The sequence below is a fragment of the Nyctereutes procyonoides genome, unplaced genomic scaffold, assembly GCF_905146905.1.
Source record: "Nyctereutes procyonoides isolate TBG_1078 unplaced genomic scaffold, NYPRO_anot_genome, whole genome shotgun sequence".
In the NCBI taxonomy this organism is placed as follows: Eukaryota; Metazoa; Chordata; class Mammalia; order Carnivora; family Canidae; genus Nyctereutes; species Nyctereutes procyonoides.
The window spans coordinates 21,490,456-21,510,705 of NW_026575142.1; the positions used below are offsets into that span (position 1 = coordinate 21,490,456).

Here is a 20,250-nt window from a genome sequence, read left to right on the forward strand (position 1 = left end):
ATTGTGTGATCCTTTAAATTTCCATAGGATTTTCTGTCTTGGCTTGTCATGGCTTCAGGCACCCATTTGCTTGTGGCGGCCTCCCTCCAGCCTCGCTGTCTTTACATGGCCGTCTCCTTTTTCTTTCTCTCTTATAAGGACACTTGTCATTTGATTTAGGACCCACGCAGATAGTCTGAGATGGTCTCATCTTGAGATCTTTAACATAATTACATCTGCAAAGACCCTCTCCAAATTGGGTTGTAATCACAGTTTCTTGGATAGGGGCATGGACATATCTTTGAGGGGTGGCTATCACTTTTGTAGGAAGCCTATGAAAAATTTTAAGCAGGAGAGTGAGATGATCAAGTTGTAAGATTACTATGGCTGTAGAAAGCTGAAAAAAAATCAGGTGGATAGAGGGAGAGACAAAAAAAGAACAAGGAAGAGGGAACAAAGGAGGCAGGGTGTCAGGGGACAGAGAGACAAGAGAAACTGACTAGAGATACCAAAGCCAATTAGATGGTCATTCAGTAATCTGGAGTAGAGGTGATGGGATCTAACCTATGATGAGTGGTGGAGGGGGAAGAAAGGGATGGATACAAGATTAAATGGCAAATGGCCAGGGTTTGTTGACTGATTGATGTGAAAGGAGAGGAAACACTTTAACAGAGAAAGAAATAGGAAATGATTTAATAGAGTAAACAGGAATAGGAAGTTTGCTGTCACATTATCTTAGAAGTAGGATTATGGTCTTAGTTCTGGATATATTGTGTTGAGAGTGAGACATCCAAATGGAAATGCCCAGAATACAGCTAATGACAGCTACCAGATATTCAGGTGGTATGGAGTCACAAGGAGTAAGAGTTGACTCTTCCATACTTTCTTCAGTTTTCCCTCATACACAGTTTTCCTTTGTTGCTGCTCACATGTGTGCATGCGTACTTGTGTGTGTCTTCTTGAAGTATAAGTGATGGAATGGGGCTCTGCTAATTTAGTTTCACATTCCCTTATGGAAATCTTTTATTTTTAAGTATATATCATTTGACTACTAGTATAACTAATTTTTCTTGAACATTTTAGCCAGTTTTCAAATTTTGCTATCAGGAATAATGTAGGACACATACCTGTTTTGTACTTAAGGTTTTAGACTTTCTCTAGGCTAAATTTTAGTGCGTTTGCTCCTTTCCCAGTGTTCCTAAGTATGAAATTACATATGAAGGTGTTTCTAAAACAAATATGTGCTGGATTATCTTTTTACTTTTAACATCAGAGAAAAGTGGCTTCCAAATCCAGTAATGATGTTGATTTCACTCTTTCGAGTGAACCTTCACTGGAAGATGTGATAATGCTTCTTTAATTCCTAAGTTCTTATTTCTTCAACAGGTGTCTGATTAAAGTCAACTGCCCATTATATTTTTACTGCAGCCTTCATCTCCTTTCCCTGCCTGCCCATTATACAAAAGACAGCTCTGCATTCCTTCTACTGGATCCATACTTTTATCCTTGCAATGGTCTTCCCCTTGGCCAGGCAGTATTACAAGCGTCAAACCTGTAGTCTCAGTCTACCTCTTAGCTCTTTTCAATGTATTGTCTGACTTTGCTGTACTTCAGTACATAATATTCTTCTCCTTAGCCTGTGTCTAATGAGCTCATGTTCTACAGTCTATACATGAAAATGATTTTAAGTTTCTCTTAAAAAAAAAAAAAGAAATTCAAGGTATTCGAGGTATTAGGTAACCTCAAGGATTATGACCTTGATATAAATTATGCAGGTTATCTAATGTCTAATATGACATTTCTGCCTGGGAAGGAGACTATTTCCTGTCCTTTCTTTGTGAGAAGGTCTTGATTTATTATACTCTCTGAAGATCTGGGTTGCGTGGGGGTTAGTTAACCACTGCAGTAAGCGTTGGGGATGTGACTATGACTTTTACAGAGAAACGTCTAAGGACGTCTCCCTCTGACTCTCCCCTTGCGTGCACATGTGCATGCGTAGTCTTTGCTAACCATGCCTTCCCTAGCCTGTAGTCTTACAGTATTACAAGCCTTGATATATCTGCAGTAATGGAGCAAAAAGCAGTCAGGAGATGAAACTCATCAGGCCTCTGTAGCCTTCTAGGGTTTCTCAAGCTGCCTTTTTCTTACATCCAGATGACTCAGCTACATCGACTTCTACAGTATCAGTAGACAGGGATGGTTTTATCTTTTCTTCATAGGAATCAGACATTTTTACTAGCAAATCAGTTTCTATCAAAAAATAGTTTTAAAGGCCATGACAGTAAGAGTACTTTTCTCCTTCCTCTTCCCTTGTTCCAAGGGCCCTAGGCTGGGTCTCTTTTAACAGTTTTCTTTTCTGCCTTATTCTCCCATGGAGACGGGAACTGTAGTCATTCATTAGATCAAAATGCCTAAGAACAGTGACACACAGAGGAACAGTGACATACACAGAAACTGTCGCTTTCCCAATCATCAGGGATGGAATAGCCTGCTGGTAAATGACTGAAAGTTTTTGGATATGGATTTGAATGGGTTGCTGAATGTTCTGGGTTTTCTGTCCCTTCTGTTTAGTTTTGTTTTAGAGCATTGCTTCTCAATTTTCAGTGCATATGATCACCTGGGATCTTGTTAAAAGGCAGATTTTGATTCAGTTGGTCTGTGGTGGGGCCACAGATTTTGCATTTCTAATAAGTTCCCAGCTGATGCCCATTGTCACTGGTCTGGGACCACACTAGTAGTAGCAAGGTTTTGAAGAACAAATGCATTCTGGTCAGTTCTGATTATACATTCAACCCCAGAATTAAGCACTTCTCCAAGTTATTAACCTATCACAGGATAATATGACCCAATGATTTCCCATGACCAGCTTTAAATCTCATGGATTTCCCAGAGAAGAAATAGCTGTTCATGATTCCACTTTGCCTTGAAAATCAGACACATTCCACTGCCAGGTAATTTCCCTGAACTGATCTGTACAGGCTTCCTTCTTTTCGTAAAGAAGGAAGTCATGCTGCCTATTTCATTGCTTGCCGTGGTGTGCTAGGCAGTACCTAAACCTGCGGGGTGAACTTTTCTAAATGAAGCAGGCATCCTCATCTCTTTCTCCTTTTTCTTCTCTAACTGCTGTGGAAGCTCAAACCACCGTTCTTGCCTTTGTTGAACTGCCATTATTTGAAACCTGGACAAGGAAAACATTTTCAAAAGCCATTCTTTTCTATCTTCTCTCCCTGAGATTCCTGAAATGGTGGTAAAAGAGAAAATTTTTAAAATAGGAAGATAAGTTTTTTTTTTTTTGTGCATCTTAGAAGTTAAATCGTAAACATCTTGTCACTTTTCAAATAATATTTTTTTAAAACTTTTTTTTTATTTATTTATGATAGTCACAGAGAGAGAGAGAGAGGCAGAGACACAGGCAGAGGGAGAAGCAGGCTCCATGCACCGGGAGCTCGATGTGGGACTCGATCCCGGGTCTCCAGGATCGCGCCCTGGGCCAAAGGCAGGCGCCAAACCGCTGCGCCACCCAGGGATCCCTTTTCAAATAATATTGTATCAAGTTCCTGGTTCTATAAGGACATAGTAACTTAATTTTTCTTCCCTTTTGTTTCTGTGACATTTTTGGGAATAATTTTTGCCAAGTTATAAATTATGTAATATAAGAGAAATACAAAAGAGTGTGTAAAACTGTGTATTCATTTCAACACTCAATATGTTTTTTTTAAAGGAACCACGGCATTTGCAGTTTTTCAGCGAATTTGGCAATAGTGATATTTATGTGTCACTGGCAGGCAAAAAAAAACACGGAGCACCGACTAACTATGGATTCTGCTTTAAGGTACAGGCTTAATATTTTGATAGATGAATAAAGCAAGCCTCAGCCTTTTAGGTAAGCTTGAGTTTCTTTTAATTTCTTTTAAAAAGAGACAGCTTTCTCTTATATATAGGAGAATTTTAGTGGCTTTTATTTCAACAGGTGTTACCTTCAAGATATGCATTAACGATAAACAATGTGCTGTGGCCTTCTAGCCTAACAAAGCGGGAGGGCCCCGAGACCTGAAAATGCTCTGTGCAGAAGAAGAGCAGAGTAGGACGTGCTGGGTGACTGCGATTAGATTGCTTAAGGTAATCTCACTGCAGGCGTGAATTTCTATTAAATGCTGTGAGTGCCATCAAAGTTTGAAAATATCTGTACTTTAGAATGCAAAGACTCACTATGAGTCCATGTACCCAAATGTATGATTTTTTTTAAATCTAAAAGATAAACATTAGTAGAGTAAAATAGTCTAATGCATTTATCTTTTGTGTGGGGAGTAAATATTCCCTTTTTAGAAATGCTCTGAATTTTATTTTTTCAAGAGTTTTACATATATAGCTAGTATACCTGATTAAAACTTCTATACATGACTCAGTCTGCATTTTTAAAATATTGCCATCAATCCAACATGACGCATATTTGAAAATGTGTCTGCCTAGGTATGTTTAGTGCAATTGTTTTACATTTATTTCATTTAAGTGTTATATAAATTGCTTTCTAGTTTACATAAAATTATTAGGTAAATTTTACTGTAGATATACTATTAAAACAGCAACCTTTTTGCTAAGTGGAAATTCCAACTTAAATAAGTATAATTTATTGGTGAGCATTTTGAAAGGAGTTAAGAATGTTCTAAAAAATGTGGGGAAGAGAGACATAGAATGATTTCTTCTAGAATGTACAGAAAACACATATTTCATTTCAAAACTTGTATGCTAGTATATTCAACACAACTTCATAATTATAGAAATTATCAACCATTTTCTTTTGAAGATCAAGGCAAAATCATCAGAATCAGAATTATTAGTTGTAATACCAGGTTGGGAAGACAGTTTTATCTTTTGCTCTTTTAATTTATTTAATTGAGATTCTCATAACATAAAATGAACTGAATTAGCTATTTTAATCAACTATCCTAATGTGATGAATGTATTTTTAACTGTGTTCACATTAACTATGTGAACAATACAGTGGCATTTAGTTCATTCAGAATATTGTGCACCCACCACCTCTGTGCAGCTTTTAGCATACAAAACATTTTTATCACCTCAAAGGAAAGTGCATACCCAATAAGCAGTTACTCCCAACCCCTGGCAACCATCCATTTCTGTGTCTTGTCTCTATAGGATTTTACTCTTCGGACTTTTCTTAGAAATGGAATTATATAATATCTGACCTTTTGTGTCTGGCTTCTTTTATTTAGCTTACTGTTTTGTGTTTCATCCACCTTATATCTGTACTATATCAGTACAGATTTATTATAGCTGAATAATATTCCATTGTATGTGTGTGCACATATATATATATGTATATTAGATAAACAATTTGTTTACTCATTTACCCATTAATGGACATTTAGGTTGTTTGCGTATTTTGACTAATATGAACAGTACTGCTGTGAACATATGTGTTCATGTATTTATTTGGATATCCGTTTTCAATTTGGAGGTTATATACCTAGGAGGCTGTATATCTAGAAGTAGAATTGCTGGGCATATGGTAATTCTCTTTAACCTTCTGAAGAATTGCCAAAATGTTTCCCACAGTGGCTAAGCTATTTAATGTTTCCACCTGTGATGTATGAGAATGCCAATTTCTCCATATCTTCACTGGCACTTTTTATTTTCCTTTTTTTAAAAAAAAATAATTATCCTGGTGGATGTGAAGTAGTATTGGCAGAAAAACTTTTAAATGGCTTAAAGGAAGCTTTTGGATAACTATGAAATTTGCTTCCTCTTGCTGTTATAGCAGATAGCCACTGAAGTTACCTTTTTAGAAGAGCTTTGTTTTTCAAATAGTCTACTGTTAAGTGACTGTCATGATTTTGGTTTCAACAAAGCTTAGAAGTCTGGATTCTTTGAAACCCTCATGGTAAGTAATTGCTTCTATGTTGCTCTCATTGTCATAAAATGTAAAAAAAGAAAAGAACTTTAGAGGGGTGTTGGGAACCAACCAGTCAAGGAAGTAGTAACTAGCTAACCCGGGATGTGCTTTGGAATCACCCGAGGAATGTTGTAAGTTCTGTGTGCCCAGCCCCATCCTTGGGGATCCTGATTTAGTGAGTGAACTCCAGATGTTTGCCTGACTAAGAACCAGTGACCTCATCCAGGCCTCTCCTTTTACACTTGAAGAGGCTGGCACTCTTTGAAATACTTGAACCCATCACAGTTATAGTAGAGAAAATACCTTGAGGTCTCTGGTTTTCTCTTTCCTTCCATCAGAACTCTGGAAATCAGGCTAGGCTGGTAAAGGAGATGGCTTTCCCACCTTGTTAGTCAAGCCTTCCTCCCTTCTAGTTTGATCTCAAGGTCAGACATCCAACTCCGAAGTGGATGGTAAGCACACTTCCTTTAATCATAAATCTTTTCTAACATGCCACTGATTTTACTAGAATAACACCATTATTTTTTGTATAAGTAGGAAGAAAAGAATCATGCCAATAAAATTATGATATGATGCTTTAATATTTCATATGATTTTTATTTTCATTTAGTTATTTTAGATTTATTTAGGCCTATAGATGTTGATTTTCATCATTTATTAATTTTGTATATACACACATGCACACACACATACTATATATGTGTAATAAATTATGTGAGGCATCTGTAAAACTTCATATTCTAAGTCTGGCTTTCGTGAATCATTTTTATCTCAGAGCCGTGGGCTGTCCTGCTCTGTGCCGTCAAGAGCTTTGGGAAAGCAGAACTTCTCAGACAAGTGCTCTGCTATGGTCTCTGGAGTTGTCTTTCTAGCCAGTGTCATCCCTTTTGCAAGACTTGATGCAAATGATATCTTGATCTCACTAAACATTTTAGGCAGTGACAAGTCACTTGGTGACAGTGAGTAGAAGATGCTATAGTTAAGGCAAATTGATGAATGTTAAAATTTGAAAAGAAGCATGTGTCCAAAAATTGATGTAATATACTAAAAGGTTTTTTCTTATTATTGTTTTGTTTTGTTTTGTATTATCCTGCCATATCCAGAATGCTTAGTTTCTGGAAGATTGTCCCCTTCTTACTTTTTTTCTCATTTGATTCTTTTTAAAGCCTCTTTTAGGGCACAAATGTCCAATTTACATTTGCTCTGTTGTATTATATATTTCTATGGATGTTGTAACAAATGACCACTACCTTAGTGACTTAAAACAACACTGATTTATTATCCTACACCACTGTCATTCAGGAAGTCTGAATTGGGTCTTACTGGCTGAAAAGCAAGGTGTCCAAGGGCCTGCATTCCTTTCTGGAGACTCTGGGGGAGATTCTATTTTTCATGCCCTTTCTGGACTTTAAAGGCTGCCCAGATTCCTTGGCTCATGGTCTCTTTCTCTACCCTCAAAGCCAGCAATATTGAACTAAGACCTCTTCATGCTGTAATTTGGTTCTTTTCTGTGCCTCCACTTCCATTTATTAAGGACCCTTGTTATTATATTGGATCCACCTAGATAATCCAAAATAATCACCCAATTTCAGTGTCAGCTGATTAGCACCCTTCATGGTATCTGCAACATTAGTTCCTCTTTGCCAGGTAACCTAACATATTCACAGGGTCTAGGAATTAGGATGTAGACATATGGGGGCCATTGTTCTGTCTACCACATCCTTGTTCCCTGTATTTTTTTTCTTTTTTAATTGTGGTAAGCTTTTACAGGTGAGGTCAAGAGCAAGGCAAGCATCAGTGAGAACCTTTATCCTGGAGGCAAAGATAAACCACCAAATAATTTCAATTGGGAAAATAATGTGATCTGCTTTCCACTTTAAAATATCCAGATACATGAAGCCAGGGCTTACCAGCACAAATCTGAAAAACTCTAATGGGGGAGTCAGTTGTTTCTGCTGGCAGCCTGTCATCAGTGGGGCACCTCTTCATCCCCAGGTGGCTGGTGCACCTGGACTCACATGCTGTTAGAGGTGATTTTTCTCCTCTGGTTGTCTATTGTATCTCCAGTTTATCACTGTATTTAGTTGGAGGAGCAGGGGAGACCAGGCTGTTAGGGTGATTGGACTGAAAGGGCCCCGGATTTTCTTTCCATGCTACTTACTAGATCCTGCCTCCTCCAAGAATTTGGCTTCTTGTGTTATTTGTATTTCCTTTTATTTTTCATACCCACATGTAAACTGTTCATGTAGTAGCAGAGGAAGATCCTCTTGTTCTCTTTGAAGAAATTCCAGTGTTATAGGTTCATAGAAAATCTGAGAATTGCTCATGTACCATGTCCTAGTTATGTGTTGTCTTCCCTTCCCTTTGACTAGAACTCTGCTAGCTTCTTACATATTTTGGTCCCTTATCTGTCCCTCCGTAGGGCAAGGACATGTTAAGGTAACTCATACCCTACCCCTCCGCCAGAGTAAAATGCCTACTAAAGACCACCAACAGCACAGAAACAATTGCCTGACACTACAATAAGAAACAGTCTTATTAGTAGGTAGCTGGCTTTTCACTGCAGATAAATAAAAGGCAACCAAATAGCCTACCTTACCTTGTGAAAGTATTGGTGAGAAGTTAGTGTATAGTTTCCAAAATGAACTTGACTAGAAATTAAGCTCCTATGTCTTCTTTTTATGGTTATGGTAGGTTTAGAGTTGATTTAAAGGAAATTTCATTAGGTCCCATTAATGTCAATCACGCTGTAAATTAAAAAATAATTTCTATAAGTTGGGAAATAATTGGATAAAGAAATAAACATAGAGAATTTTAAATGGATGTGGGTTTGTAGTCATCTTAAAAGCAAACTCTTGGAAACAGAGAGACTCTCCATGCCGCCCTCTGTGTTGTTTTTTTTTTTTTTTTTTTTTTGCCTAATTACCAAATAGATCCACTTTGCTGGAATTGCTTTTAAGGAAATAGTCTTGTAGAGAAACAGCTCTGTTGGAATATTTAAATGGAATTCATCCTAAGGGTGAGATTGTAGTCCATGGTGTCTCCTCAGTCTCTTTTATATAGGACCTACTTCCAAGTTCATTGTGGCTCTGTGAAATAGAATTGTTGACGGTAGCCAGAAAAAAGAAAAGACAAGAAATGTAAAGACCTCTCTGTCTCACTACGGTTTTGCATTGTTTTCTTTTTCTTTTTGTTTTTTTAAACAAAGTAACTTAAATCTAACTGGAGTACCTTCTAGCTTCTGATGGTGAGCCCTCCAAAATAAGTTTGGTTCTGGCAGTCAGCATTCTTAATTTTTTCAAACTTGGTAATCCACTTACAGTCCAGACCCACTTTCCAATTGAAAGCCTGAAAGCCTGGCAGCCGAGTCTTGCGATGCTACCTCCTGAAAATAAAGATGCTGTGTTTTTTTTCTATTGCTGTGTACATTGTATTTTGTGATCCTTTCTGTGAGATCAGCCTGATTCCCTACCATTTTGATTTCCTTGAATTTAAAGCCAAAACTTAAACAATATGGTAAGAGTATTGTTAGTAGAGGATGCTGCAGTGTCAAGAATCTTTAACATAGGACCAAGTTTATGGATTTGCCAAAGAGACGGTATAAGTCAACAATTGGTCATTGAAGAATTGTGGTGACTTTTACCGTGCTTTGCTTAAGATACATATAGAGTTTTCAGTCTTTGTTCCATGAAGTCTGGCATCCTTCCCAAGTGAGCTCTCTTATCACTAGATGCTATACCACTCCAAATGGTGTTGGTGCTAAGAACAAGTAGAAATGTCTGCTACAGGTCTTTAGACTGGTGAGCTAGACCTTAAGTGTGGGCTCAAGTAAAAAGCACTGTCTTTTTAAATGTATCTTTGTAGGCCACTAAAAGCTTACCTTTCAAAATTATGGTTGCTTTACCATTTGTTTTAAGGAAAGCTTCTAATTTTTATTTTTTTATATTATGATACATAACTAATTAAAATATTGTTTTTTTCATAAATTACCTGTGTAGTAAAAGTGATGGGAATGTGTTTTTATTTATTTGTTTTTATTTATTAGTATGGCATGCAGCTGTACCAGAATTACATGCATCCATATCAAGGTAGAAGTGGCTACAGTTCTCAGAGTATATCACCCATGGTAAGGACCATATTTATTAATCTATATATTTTATATTTACATCATATTAATTTGCAATAATAGTGCACTATAAGTGCACTATAAGTGTACATTACAGTACATTTACGTTCTTTTGGTCAAGTAAAGTAATTCTTTGACACCATCCTAACATAATGTTATAGAATTATTTATTCTTGGATTTCACATGATTGCAGCCTGTGTGATCAGATCACAGCAGTAGAGTATCATGAAGTATTCGATTAAAATAGATAATGTTATATATTAAAGAAAATTTGTAAATATTTGAAAGAGTTATGTGAATCATTGTGTCATTACAACATTTGAAATTTAATTTTGATATGATTTTTAGAGTAACTTCCTTGGGATTGTAGGTGTTTCCTTTGATTGTGGGTTTATTTATTTATTTTAATATTAATTCTGGAATTTTCGTAGCCTCGTATAAAAATGTTTGGAATTTTAAAAGCTGCACTATACAGGGGTGAGCTCTTTTGCATTCTGGGTTTCTAACAATAAAATTTTTTAAGGTCTGGGTCCTAGAAAAGCAAACTGCTCTTCAGGAAACCCAAAAACTGCAAGCCAAAATATAGGTTGCGCATTAAGTCTAACACCACTTCTCAGATTCATACTAAATGCAACTTGAATATTTATTTGCAGATACACACAGACATATCTTTTCCCTTCTTTAGGATCTAATTTTAATTTATTGTGAATTAACACAAGAAATGTATTTATGAACTTAAAAGTTTATGTTCTGTTATTTTTGCTCTTGCTCCTTAATATTGAGTCTATTAGGAGTTTGGGTGTATGCGTCTGTGTTGCAAATCAGCGGACGTGCTGCATTTCCACTTAGGTTAAAAACATGCTCCTCATGGCTGTGACCAAGGAAGGCACATTTCCCCACATGTAATGTAGCAGATGAAATGCTCAGTTCTAGGAATGAGGCATGAAATAATGTTGATTACAAAGTCTGATAGGCTAATATGGAAAAAAGAACTCCCAATTCTGTAGTTATGTTGCTTTATGTTATGGAAGAGTAACTTTTCATCTTTGTATCATATTACTTTTAAGCCCTAAAATAAGAAACTAAAGACTGGAAAGAATTTTTATAAAAGCAATTGCTTTAGGTGAGTATTTTTATAATTTGTCAGCTTACCTTTATCTTTCAATCCACATGTATATAAAGAATAATGGATTTTATTATCTTAACCCTTTTCTAAATCCTTCTAAATTTATCTTAGAGTCTAATGTTATTAGGATGAGCATGTTAATAGTAGCCATACATTTGGAGGCAGTTGTCTAGAGTCTTCTTAATCATAGGAAAAAAAATTGTCATAAACAAAGTACTTTCTAGTCTCATCACTGTCATTAGCATATGAGCATGGTATTATTCTTGCCACTTTCCACTGAAAGTGGTCCTATTGTTGATCAATATCATGGTGTTGGTTAGTGTAACTGCTCGTTCAACACCATGTATAGGGAAAGACACTTGAGTGAATCTGGATGGAAGTAGGGATTTTGTAGGGGGCCTGTGTAGTGAGGACCTGGCTGTCTGGTATGGCAGTTGTCAAGATCAAACAGAACAGCACTTGAGAATTATATCTCCACTCTTCTTAACTTACATGAAGGAAACTGAGATGTTTTGGGAGGCATTTGTGTTTACTTTGATGTCTACACGGAATCCCACCTTTCTAGGTTATCACAGAAGAATCAGTGACCTATATAATGGATGCCAGTGCTCCTCAACTGCCTCTGCTGGTTTTCTTCCAACCACTATCTTCAGTGAGAACATAGAAAACTGAATATACTTTAGTTATATTTTTAAAGGAACAATATTCTTAACTCCTCCAGGGATACATTTTGAGAAGGGAAAGAAGAAAAAAAAAGTTTTTCCCATACCATATTGCACATCATAGCTAGGTACAGCACATCATGGCCACCCCTATCTGCCTTTGAAATAAGAATCATAAACAGATACTTCAGGAAGCCAAATATCTGGTTCTTTTCAGCACAAAGGAGCGTCTGTTAGAATGGCTGGGATGACTAGAACATTGGGATGGGGAAAACTAGTCTATTCAAGTCATTATCCTCACTCTTATGCCTGAGCTAGATGTGGAAAACTGCACTTTCTTACTGTACCTCCTCCTCTGTGGTACATAAAAAACCCTAGAGAGGGTCTGCGACTGCTTTTACCATAAGCTACCTGTGTGACCTTGGTTCAGTCACCAGTGTCCTGCAGTGTAAAACAAGGCGGACAGTTGCTTACGTTTGGGAATTGATTACATCTCTAATGTCCTGTGACTCTGTATGAAGCAGATATCAGGAACTCCTGTGCCCTCTTGCTAAGGACTGTGCTGCAGGCTTATCTACATCTTTCCAATAGAGTGTGACTCTATTGTGTGGCTACTAGTCATCAATAGAGTGTGACAGAGAGTGTGTGGCTACTAGTCATCACCTACCTAAACTGCCAGGAAAACATTTTTATGACCAAAGCTCACTAGGGGTGACTGGATCTGATCTCATAGTGTGGCTTGGATAATCCAAGGTGTAGCCAGACCTCTTCTTTCTTGAAAAAAGAGATGTGTTATTAAAATCATGGACCCTTTTTCAGGGCTTGCCCTGTTTATTCCACCAGAAGAAAGAGCTAGAAAAAGGGACCCATATTTGAGAAATACACTGATTCTGAATGTTATCAACATCACTTTCTTACGTGAAAGAAATTGAGCTGAAAATGACCTTTTGAGTTCAAGTCAGATTCTGCTTCACTTCTATTTCTTTGTCCACCAAAGGTAAACTATTAATTTTTCATCCACCACCTGCTATTCAATAGAAAACATTTGCTATATTCCCGTGTTTTCCCTAGTGTTGTTAATGTAGCAAATGAAAATATTTATTTGTACTGTAGACTCCCTACTAATGTCAAGTAATTAGGGAACATGGGAACTTGTTTTACATTCTATCCTGTTGTAGGAAAACAAAAACAAAAACAACTGGCTATGTTTATTTTTCTTTCCTAACAGTGTTTTTGTGTTATCAGGACCTTGTGATTAGAGCACCCATCTTGGCATGTGAAGTAGAGATATTATAAGGATAAAGCTATCATTATGATTGAGATTAGTTACTCTGTGGTTTGGGCAGGTGGAGGCTTTTCATTAATGTCGGCAAAGCAGAAGTGTACCCGACTGGTCTACAGCCCGGCACAGAAGATCATGGGGTGAGAAGGGCAAACTAAGGTGTGACAGCAGATAGAGATTACAGAGACAGCATCTGTCTGGAAAGAGCAGCTGTCAGTTACAAAGGCTCCTGTAACAAATGAAAGATTGCATGCTGGATCTCTAGAAATAAAGATGAACCGTAATAAGATTGTGGACCACTACAGCAGGGTTTGAAGAGGAAATAGCAAACGCTAACGATGGAGGACGTATGATGCAGTGATAAGTGAGCCCCTGATTTTTTGCATAGACAAGGTTTTCTTTCAAGCGTACATTTGACTACAGGGTTTTAGACCAAGCTAGGAAGGGCTGAAACCACGTGGAGAGCTGTAAAACAGTCTTAAGCTGTGAGTCTCCAGGGGCACACTGGCTCTTCCTTTACCATTAGAACTCCATTTTTTGTTTCGCTCCCCTATTAATGAGTAGAGAGTAAGTGTTGAACATTGTCCATGCTGTTTTTGAATGTTTTTTTTTTTTCCTTTGGGAGAGAGTGCTAATTCTTACAAACTGACTGAGGCTCTTGACGGGAGATTTGAAGATGTTTTTTTTAGGATGCATGACTGGGAATGGCACTCTTTTTTAAAAGATGCTTGCAAAGCAGAGCCCTAAACAAAAAAATAAAGTCTAGGTTTGGATATATTCACCTTCAGAGAAGACAAAAAGTAATGGCAAAGTGAAGACTGTATTACTGTCTAAATTATCTTTGTTTGGTGATGTCAGTTCTTTTTCTATCAGATTTATTTTTGTAGCTCTCAGTTTTTCTTTTTTTTTTTTAAGATTGTACTTATTTATTCATGAGAGACACAAAGAGAGAGAGAGAGAGTTAGAGAGGTAGAGACACAGGCAGAAGGAGAAGCAGGCTCCATGCAGGGAGCCTGACGTGGGACTGGATCCCAGGTCTCCAAGTATCATGCCCTGGGCTGAAGGTGGCACTAAACCACTGAGCCACCCAGGCTGCCCAGCTCTCAGTTTTTCCATGTGTGTCCTCACAAGATGAAAAGAATACTCAGATTATTAGATCATAGAATTTTTAATATTATGGAATTAGCAGAGTCATTATTTCACTAAATTTTCTTTTTTTAAAAAGATTTATTTGTTCAAGAGAGAGGGAGAGAGAGAATGCATACACACGCATATGTGCATGAGCTGGGGGAGGGACAGGGGGAATCTCAAGCAGCCCCCCCCCCCCCGTGGATTGTGGAGCCCCCACACAGGGCTTCATCTTACAAACCTGACTTCATGACTTGAGCTGAAATCAAGAGTCGGAGCTCAGCTGACTGAGCCACCCAGGCACCCGTAAATTTTATTGTCTAAGTAAGATGAACATTGATGTGATACAGTTTTAAAATACATACTGTAGTTTGTTCCATTATAAAATATGAATACTATTTCTTTCTCAAGAAGTGATGTAAGTCAATCTGTTAAAGCTTTTGTCTGTCTTGAGTCTTATGAAACAGCTGCTTCATCAGTAAATAGAGCTGACATTTTTTAAAAAATTGTATTTATTTATTTGAGAGAGAGAGAGATAGAGTAAGAGAGCATGAGTGGGGGCAAGGGAGAGGGAGAAGCAGACTCCCCGCTGAGCAAGAACCTGACATTAGGGCTCCATCCCAGGACCTGAGCAGAAGGCAGATGCTTAACCAATTGAGCCACCCAGGTGCCCCCACAGTTGACATTTAAATGATAATGGATGAATCGCAAATCATAGTAGAGACTAGTTCAGAAGTGATGGGTCTTTTAGCCACAGGAAGAGTTATTTCTTTCTAATTTGGTGTGTTCCCATTTTACTAGAGAATATGAAAAGATAGGGTTCTTCTAAGAGAAAGACATGCTAACTTTGAAAGCTTTTAGTCTCTTTTCTCAACCACTTAATTCAATGACCTTGACAAATAACTATGTAACTCATTTAACCAAAATATTTCATAGCACCCTTTTTATCTTAAATATGTACTTTTGATTTTTTAAATTTCCTGCCAGCCACCTTTGGAATCACATTCTATAGTGGAAATGTATTGCCACTAAGAGATAATTTTCAAAGATATTTTCATGGTAAAAACATGTGTTTTTTTTCCAGAGAAGTATATCAGAGAATTCTCTCGTAGCAATGGACTTCTCAGGACAGAAAAGCAGAGTTATAGAAAATCCCACAGAAGCCCTTTCAGTTGCTGTTGAAGAAGGACTTGCTTGGAGGGTACAAATAGCTTCACATTCTTCAAAATATTTATGATTTGAGTTTGTCTCACCCCCAAAATTGAAATTTGCTTCCCCTTTCTTTGTGCAGAAAAAAGGATGTTTACGCCTGGCCACCCACGGTAGCCCAACTGCCTCTTCCCAGAGCTCTGCCACAAACATGGGTATGTCAGTGCCTGTTCACGGGGACTGGATGTCTGGATGGATGGGCACTTTGGTATGGTGACTGGGTGGCTCTGGTGGAAAGTATATGTAATTAAATTGTGAGCATTTCAAACAGAGTTCTGTATTCCTCCACTTTATTTCTTCAGCCATCCACCGGTCCCAGCCATGGTTTCACCACAAAATTTCTAGAGAAGAAGCTCAGCGATTGATTATTCAGCAAGGACTTGTGGATGGGTAAGTTTGATTTTGAATGGTAGTGATTTTGAGTTCTTTTAGAATCAGTAATTAGTTAATACACATAGTTTTGACTTTAGCTTATGATAACGGAAGTGACTTTGTTCTATATGGGAGCTTATCATTGTATCCTAGCAATACCTCCATAATACCTATTACATCCTGTGTGCTTAGTAGTTGTGCATAAACAAACAGATAACTGAATAGGGCACACTGCTGTTAACCAAAAATCACTAATATTGCCCATTCTGTGCCAACAGTATATCTCAGCTAAAACTGAACTTGTTTTGAGGTATCCACATTTTGATTTGAACATGTGATTCCAAAGTGTAGTTTGTGTCATGGCATAATCTTACATGTTCTGTATAGTTTTAAGTTTGATAGAGAGTGCATTCAGTTTAAAACTTTTATGTATATTTTGACTGCTTGTTTTTTTTTCTCTCTTACATTCCTATGTTCTCTAAATTTTAACAGCTTAAAATAGTGTAACTATGAAGAGTACTTGAGTGTTTCTCTGTCATCTTTTAGTGGGGTACCATCGGAGATATAAGAGAAATGTCAAATGTATTATGAAATATTTACATTCTAAAGAATTTTCTTTTTCTCCAATTACTCAGTATTTCAAATACTTCCTATAATACTGGCTAAATTCCCTTTTCAAATGCAGTACAAATCAAGGAGGTTGTGCTGAGGTTTGGATGAGAAATGAAACCAGCATCAATTTAAACAAGTGGTGATGGGATCTTTTATCTTCAAGGGTTGGCTTAAGATGATGACAAGATTTCAAGGTGATTTAATACTGACATTTGGATAAAAATGCATCTTCACATGGAAGATTATTAATAGCAAGTCAGCATTTCACTAGACTCTAAATAAGAGAAGATTTTAATATACTTCTCTATGTGGAGCACAGTCTCTTTAGATATAAATTTGAACAATCAGCAGAATTACAATCTGATGAGACCAAGAAAAATAAATCACAAAGAATCGTTAAAATGTTTTGGAGGATTATAATCTCCCTACTCTAAGAGCCTGGTTTTTATAAATTGAATAAAATAATTGCATAAAGGATGGTAACATCTTTATTTTTTTTAATTTTTTAATAAAAAATTTGAGGAGGGGGACAGGATCCTTTGGAAAGATGTGATGATGCCAGGCAGTCCACTAGATGGTGGTGGTGATCCACTCGGGAATGGGGAGGGAATTACAGCTTGCCTTACCAGTGAAACTCCCTTTTGTCCCATCTCCCAGTGATGTAATGTAGGAATCTCACACAGTACAACTGAAATGGATAATCTCATCAGACATCTGTGATGGCTCAAATTCGGCTGCCTCTTTGCCCAGGCACAGTGAGATTAGTATTGGAGTCACCAGGGGGGATGGTTTGCACAATCTGTTTGCCAACAATTAACACAAAGCTGGTTTTGCACTCTATTGCCAGTAAGTAAGAATCCACGCCTGGCAGCGTTTTTCCCTTAGGCCATCAGGCCATGTCTTATTTTGCTAGCCTGACATTATAGAGGGTTTTCTGCTGCATTCTTCAAGATTAAAATATATATTGTTTGGGGGTTTCTTTTACTTAAAATATTGTACTCAAACATTTAATAGGTGATTTCAGGATTGATTTTGTCGAATATATTCATTTCTCAGTTTCTACTGGGTATGTAACAGGAACCAGAATCAAAAGAAAAAGGAGGATCAGTGTTGAAGAGGGAATTTTCTCTTTTCAGGGACTAACATAACCCAGAAGTTAAAGTAATGATATGCTCATGCCCCCCATTCTCTGCAGAAATGTGTTACATGTGAATACCCAATTCTCCAATGGAAAAAAAAATAGCACTAATTATTGATGTCAGCATAGCATTATATTTCCTTATTCTGAGCGAACAGTCTGACAAATGGGCTGTGTATTTATTTTATTAAAATTTAATTAGCACTGATGATAGTTGTATAAGATTATGTTATACCATATTGTTTACCATGTTGGACAATCCAATCCTTGAATACACAATAACTGTGTATTCACACATTTATAAACTGTGGCTACATTTATAAATATTTCCTGGATTTATTATATGCTATATTTTTTCTGAAATACATGAGTAAATATAGAAACATATATTGAAATTCCTTCTCTCTCTTTAGAGTTTTCTTGGTACGGGATAGTCAGAGTAACCCCAAAACTTTCGTACTGTCAATGAGTCATGGACAAAAAATAAAGCATTTTCAAATTATACCAGTAAGTAATTTGTGATTTCACATTCGTGTATTAGAGATGATCTTAATGCATAAGCTTTGGGAAACTTTGGTTTTCTTTGGATCTTTTATTAAATATAACTGGGGTGATTGTGCTTTGACTAGACTTAAGTTTGGCAGAAACGGTTTTATGAGCCTGAATTAATATAAGAAATACAGGAATTGTAAAAATTCAATTTCCCTTTTTCCATGAAATATGATTTACCAATATTGTATAGACCCCATGCCACCTATTGTTAAAAGGCCACTAAAGATTCTTTCTGAATTCTACTACCAGTTCTTTAAAAACCATTATTTTCAAACGCTGTCTTTTTTTTTTTTTAACAAATGACCTAAAATATTCAGTGAGAGACATTTTTTTTTAAAGATTTTATTTATGTATTTGAAAGAGAATGAGCAAGTGAGAGAGCAAGCACGAGCAGAGGGAGAAGCTGAGCAAGAAGTCTGTCGCTGGGCTGGATCCCAGGACTCTGGGATCACAACCCGAGCCAAAGGCAGAGGTTTACCAACTGAGCCACCCAGGCAACCCCTTTTCTCTTTTCTTATCCCAAACATGTTTTGTTGTTGTTGTTGTTGTTTTTGTGGTTTTGTTTTTAATCATGGATATATACACAGGTGCTGCAGAACTGGAGAATATTTAAACTATTCTGAGCACATTTCAGAAATTTCTGTAATTCTGTTCCTGGGTAACACAACATGCTTTGGGATATCTGTTGCTTCTGCTGATGCTCTGTGTATGTGCACATGTGTGTGTGCATGTGATCTGTATATCGGAACCAGGTAGTGTGGAATAGAGATTCAGCCTACTTTCAATTATATAAGATTGTGAAGTTGTTAGAGTTTCCTTTTGAATGGCCTCTTTTTGGAATTACCCAAAGTCCCTATGAAGTATCTTCCCGACCTCACTGAGTCTGTAAATAATGTCCCTAGGTGAGTATGAGTTGTTTAATGTCATAAGACCTCACTGACAAGAAAAACTTTTAAAAAACAAGAAGCTGTCATTCCATTAACATAATATTTGATTGCATCAGGATCAATTTACTGGTAGAAATTACATGACTGTTTGTTTCTAATATACTAAGAGGCTGTTAGATAAGACAGCATTCAAATATGGAAATTAATTTCTGTGGGAGCATTAAAATGTTTTGTTTACTTTTATACTGAATAGTGGAGATTTCTCACTGTTGATTCACAATAGTCATATTATTCTAACCACAGAATGTTTGGAGAATTTGAGGTAAAGAAAGTAGAGCCACACTAGGGTATGAATGACATTTCTTCTGTATACAAGTGAAGTTACAGAAAAGAAATGCACACATCATAGCATTCTTTTTCCATCATCCTTTGGTTTCATCCACTTGTCCACTTTAGTGTATGAAGACACATCAGGCAATAGAATATGATGGTCCTTGTGGGTTGTTTGTCCTTCTTACCAGTTTGTTGTTCTCCTTCCTATAGGTGGAAGATGATGGTGAACTCTTCCACACCCTGGATGATGGCCACACGAGATTTACAGATCTAATCCAGCTGGTGGAGTTCTATCAACTCAATAAGGGTGTTCTTCCTTGCAAGTTGAAACATTATTGTGCTAGGATTGCTCTTTAGCCAAACCAGAAGTGACTTGTTCAACTGTTGAAAAAAAAGGACTCGTGACAAAAAAAAAAAAGAAAAAGAAAAAAAGGAAAGGAAAAGAAAGACCACAAACAAGGGAGGAAACGTTGCCATGGTGAAAAGAATCTATTTCACCTACAAGTTCCAAAAAATAGCTTGTGCATTGCAGATAAGCAAAGATTTGGATTGACATTACATTCATCATCTAAAATTCATTAGTTAAAATTAAACCTCAGAAAAAATGATTTGGTGTGTTCTTGTGTGATTTTACATGACTATAGTATTTTCGTCAAATATGCATATAAAACATCTATCCTCATATTATAGTAGCATTTGAATTCTCAAACACAAAATATGAAAAAAAAACTTGAGGGTTCAGGATGAATTATTTGCAGACTAAATTTCAATTACACTACTCTTTTTGTAACTTAAAAAGAATGATAAAATCTTGAGGCTATCCATTGAAAAAGCTACCCAGAACTTGTTAATAGGACTAAAAGGTATTTTGAATTCTATATTTTCTCAGTTTATTGTAACCTTAAAATCTATATTTTTGAGTATCAGCT

General features: G+C 36.8%; 1 protein-coding gene across 4 annotated transcripts in view; it reads left to right on the top strand.

Annotated features, from left to right (window-relative positions):
• GRB14 (growth factor receptor bound protein 14) overlaps positions 1-19,929 on the top strand; it is a 115,944-nt gene extending 96,015 nt beyond the window's left edge. For 3 of the 4 annotated variants that reach the window (XM_055308055.1, XM_055308053.1, XM_055308056.1), the window contains 8 exons: positions 3,701-3,811; positions 4,003-4,098; positions 9,939-10,019; positions 15,303-15,419; positions 15,510-15,582; positions 15,730-15,817; positions 17,963-18,056; positions 19,532-19,929. In XM_055308055.1, coding sequence (XP_055164030.1) covers positions 3,701-3,811; positions 4,003-4,098; positions 9,939-10,019; positions 15,303-15,419; positions 15,510-15,582; positions 15,730-15,817; positions 17,963-18,056; positions 19,532-19,678 — 807 coding nt within the window. In that variant the 3' untranslated portion in view covers positions 19,679-19,929. Of the gene's footprint in view, positions 1-3,700; positions 3,812-4,002; positions 4,099-9,938; positions 10,020-15,302; positions 15,420-15,509; positions 15,583-15,729; positions 15,818-16,484; positions 17,258-17,962; positions 18,057-19,531 lie in introns of those variants that run through there. The other variant, XR_008662151.1, reaches the window with a different exon arrangement.
• Positions 19,930-20,250: the final 321 nt, after the last annotated feature.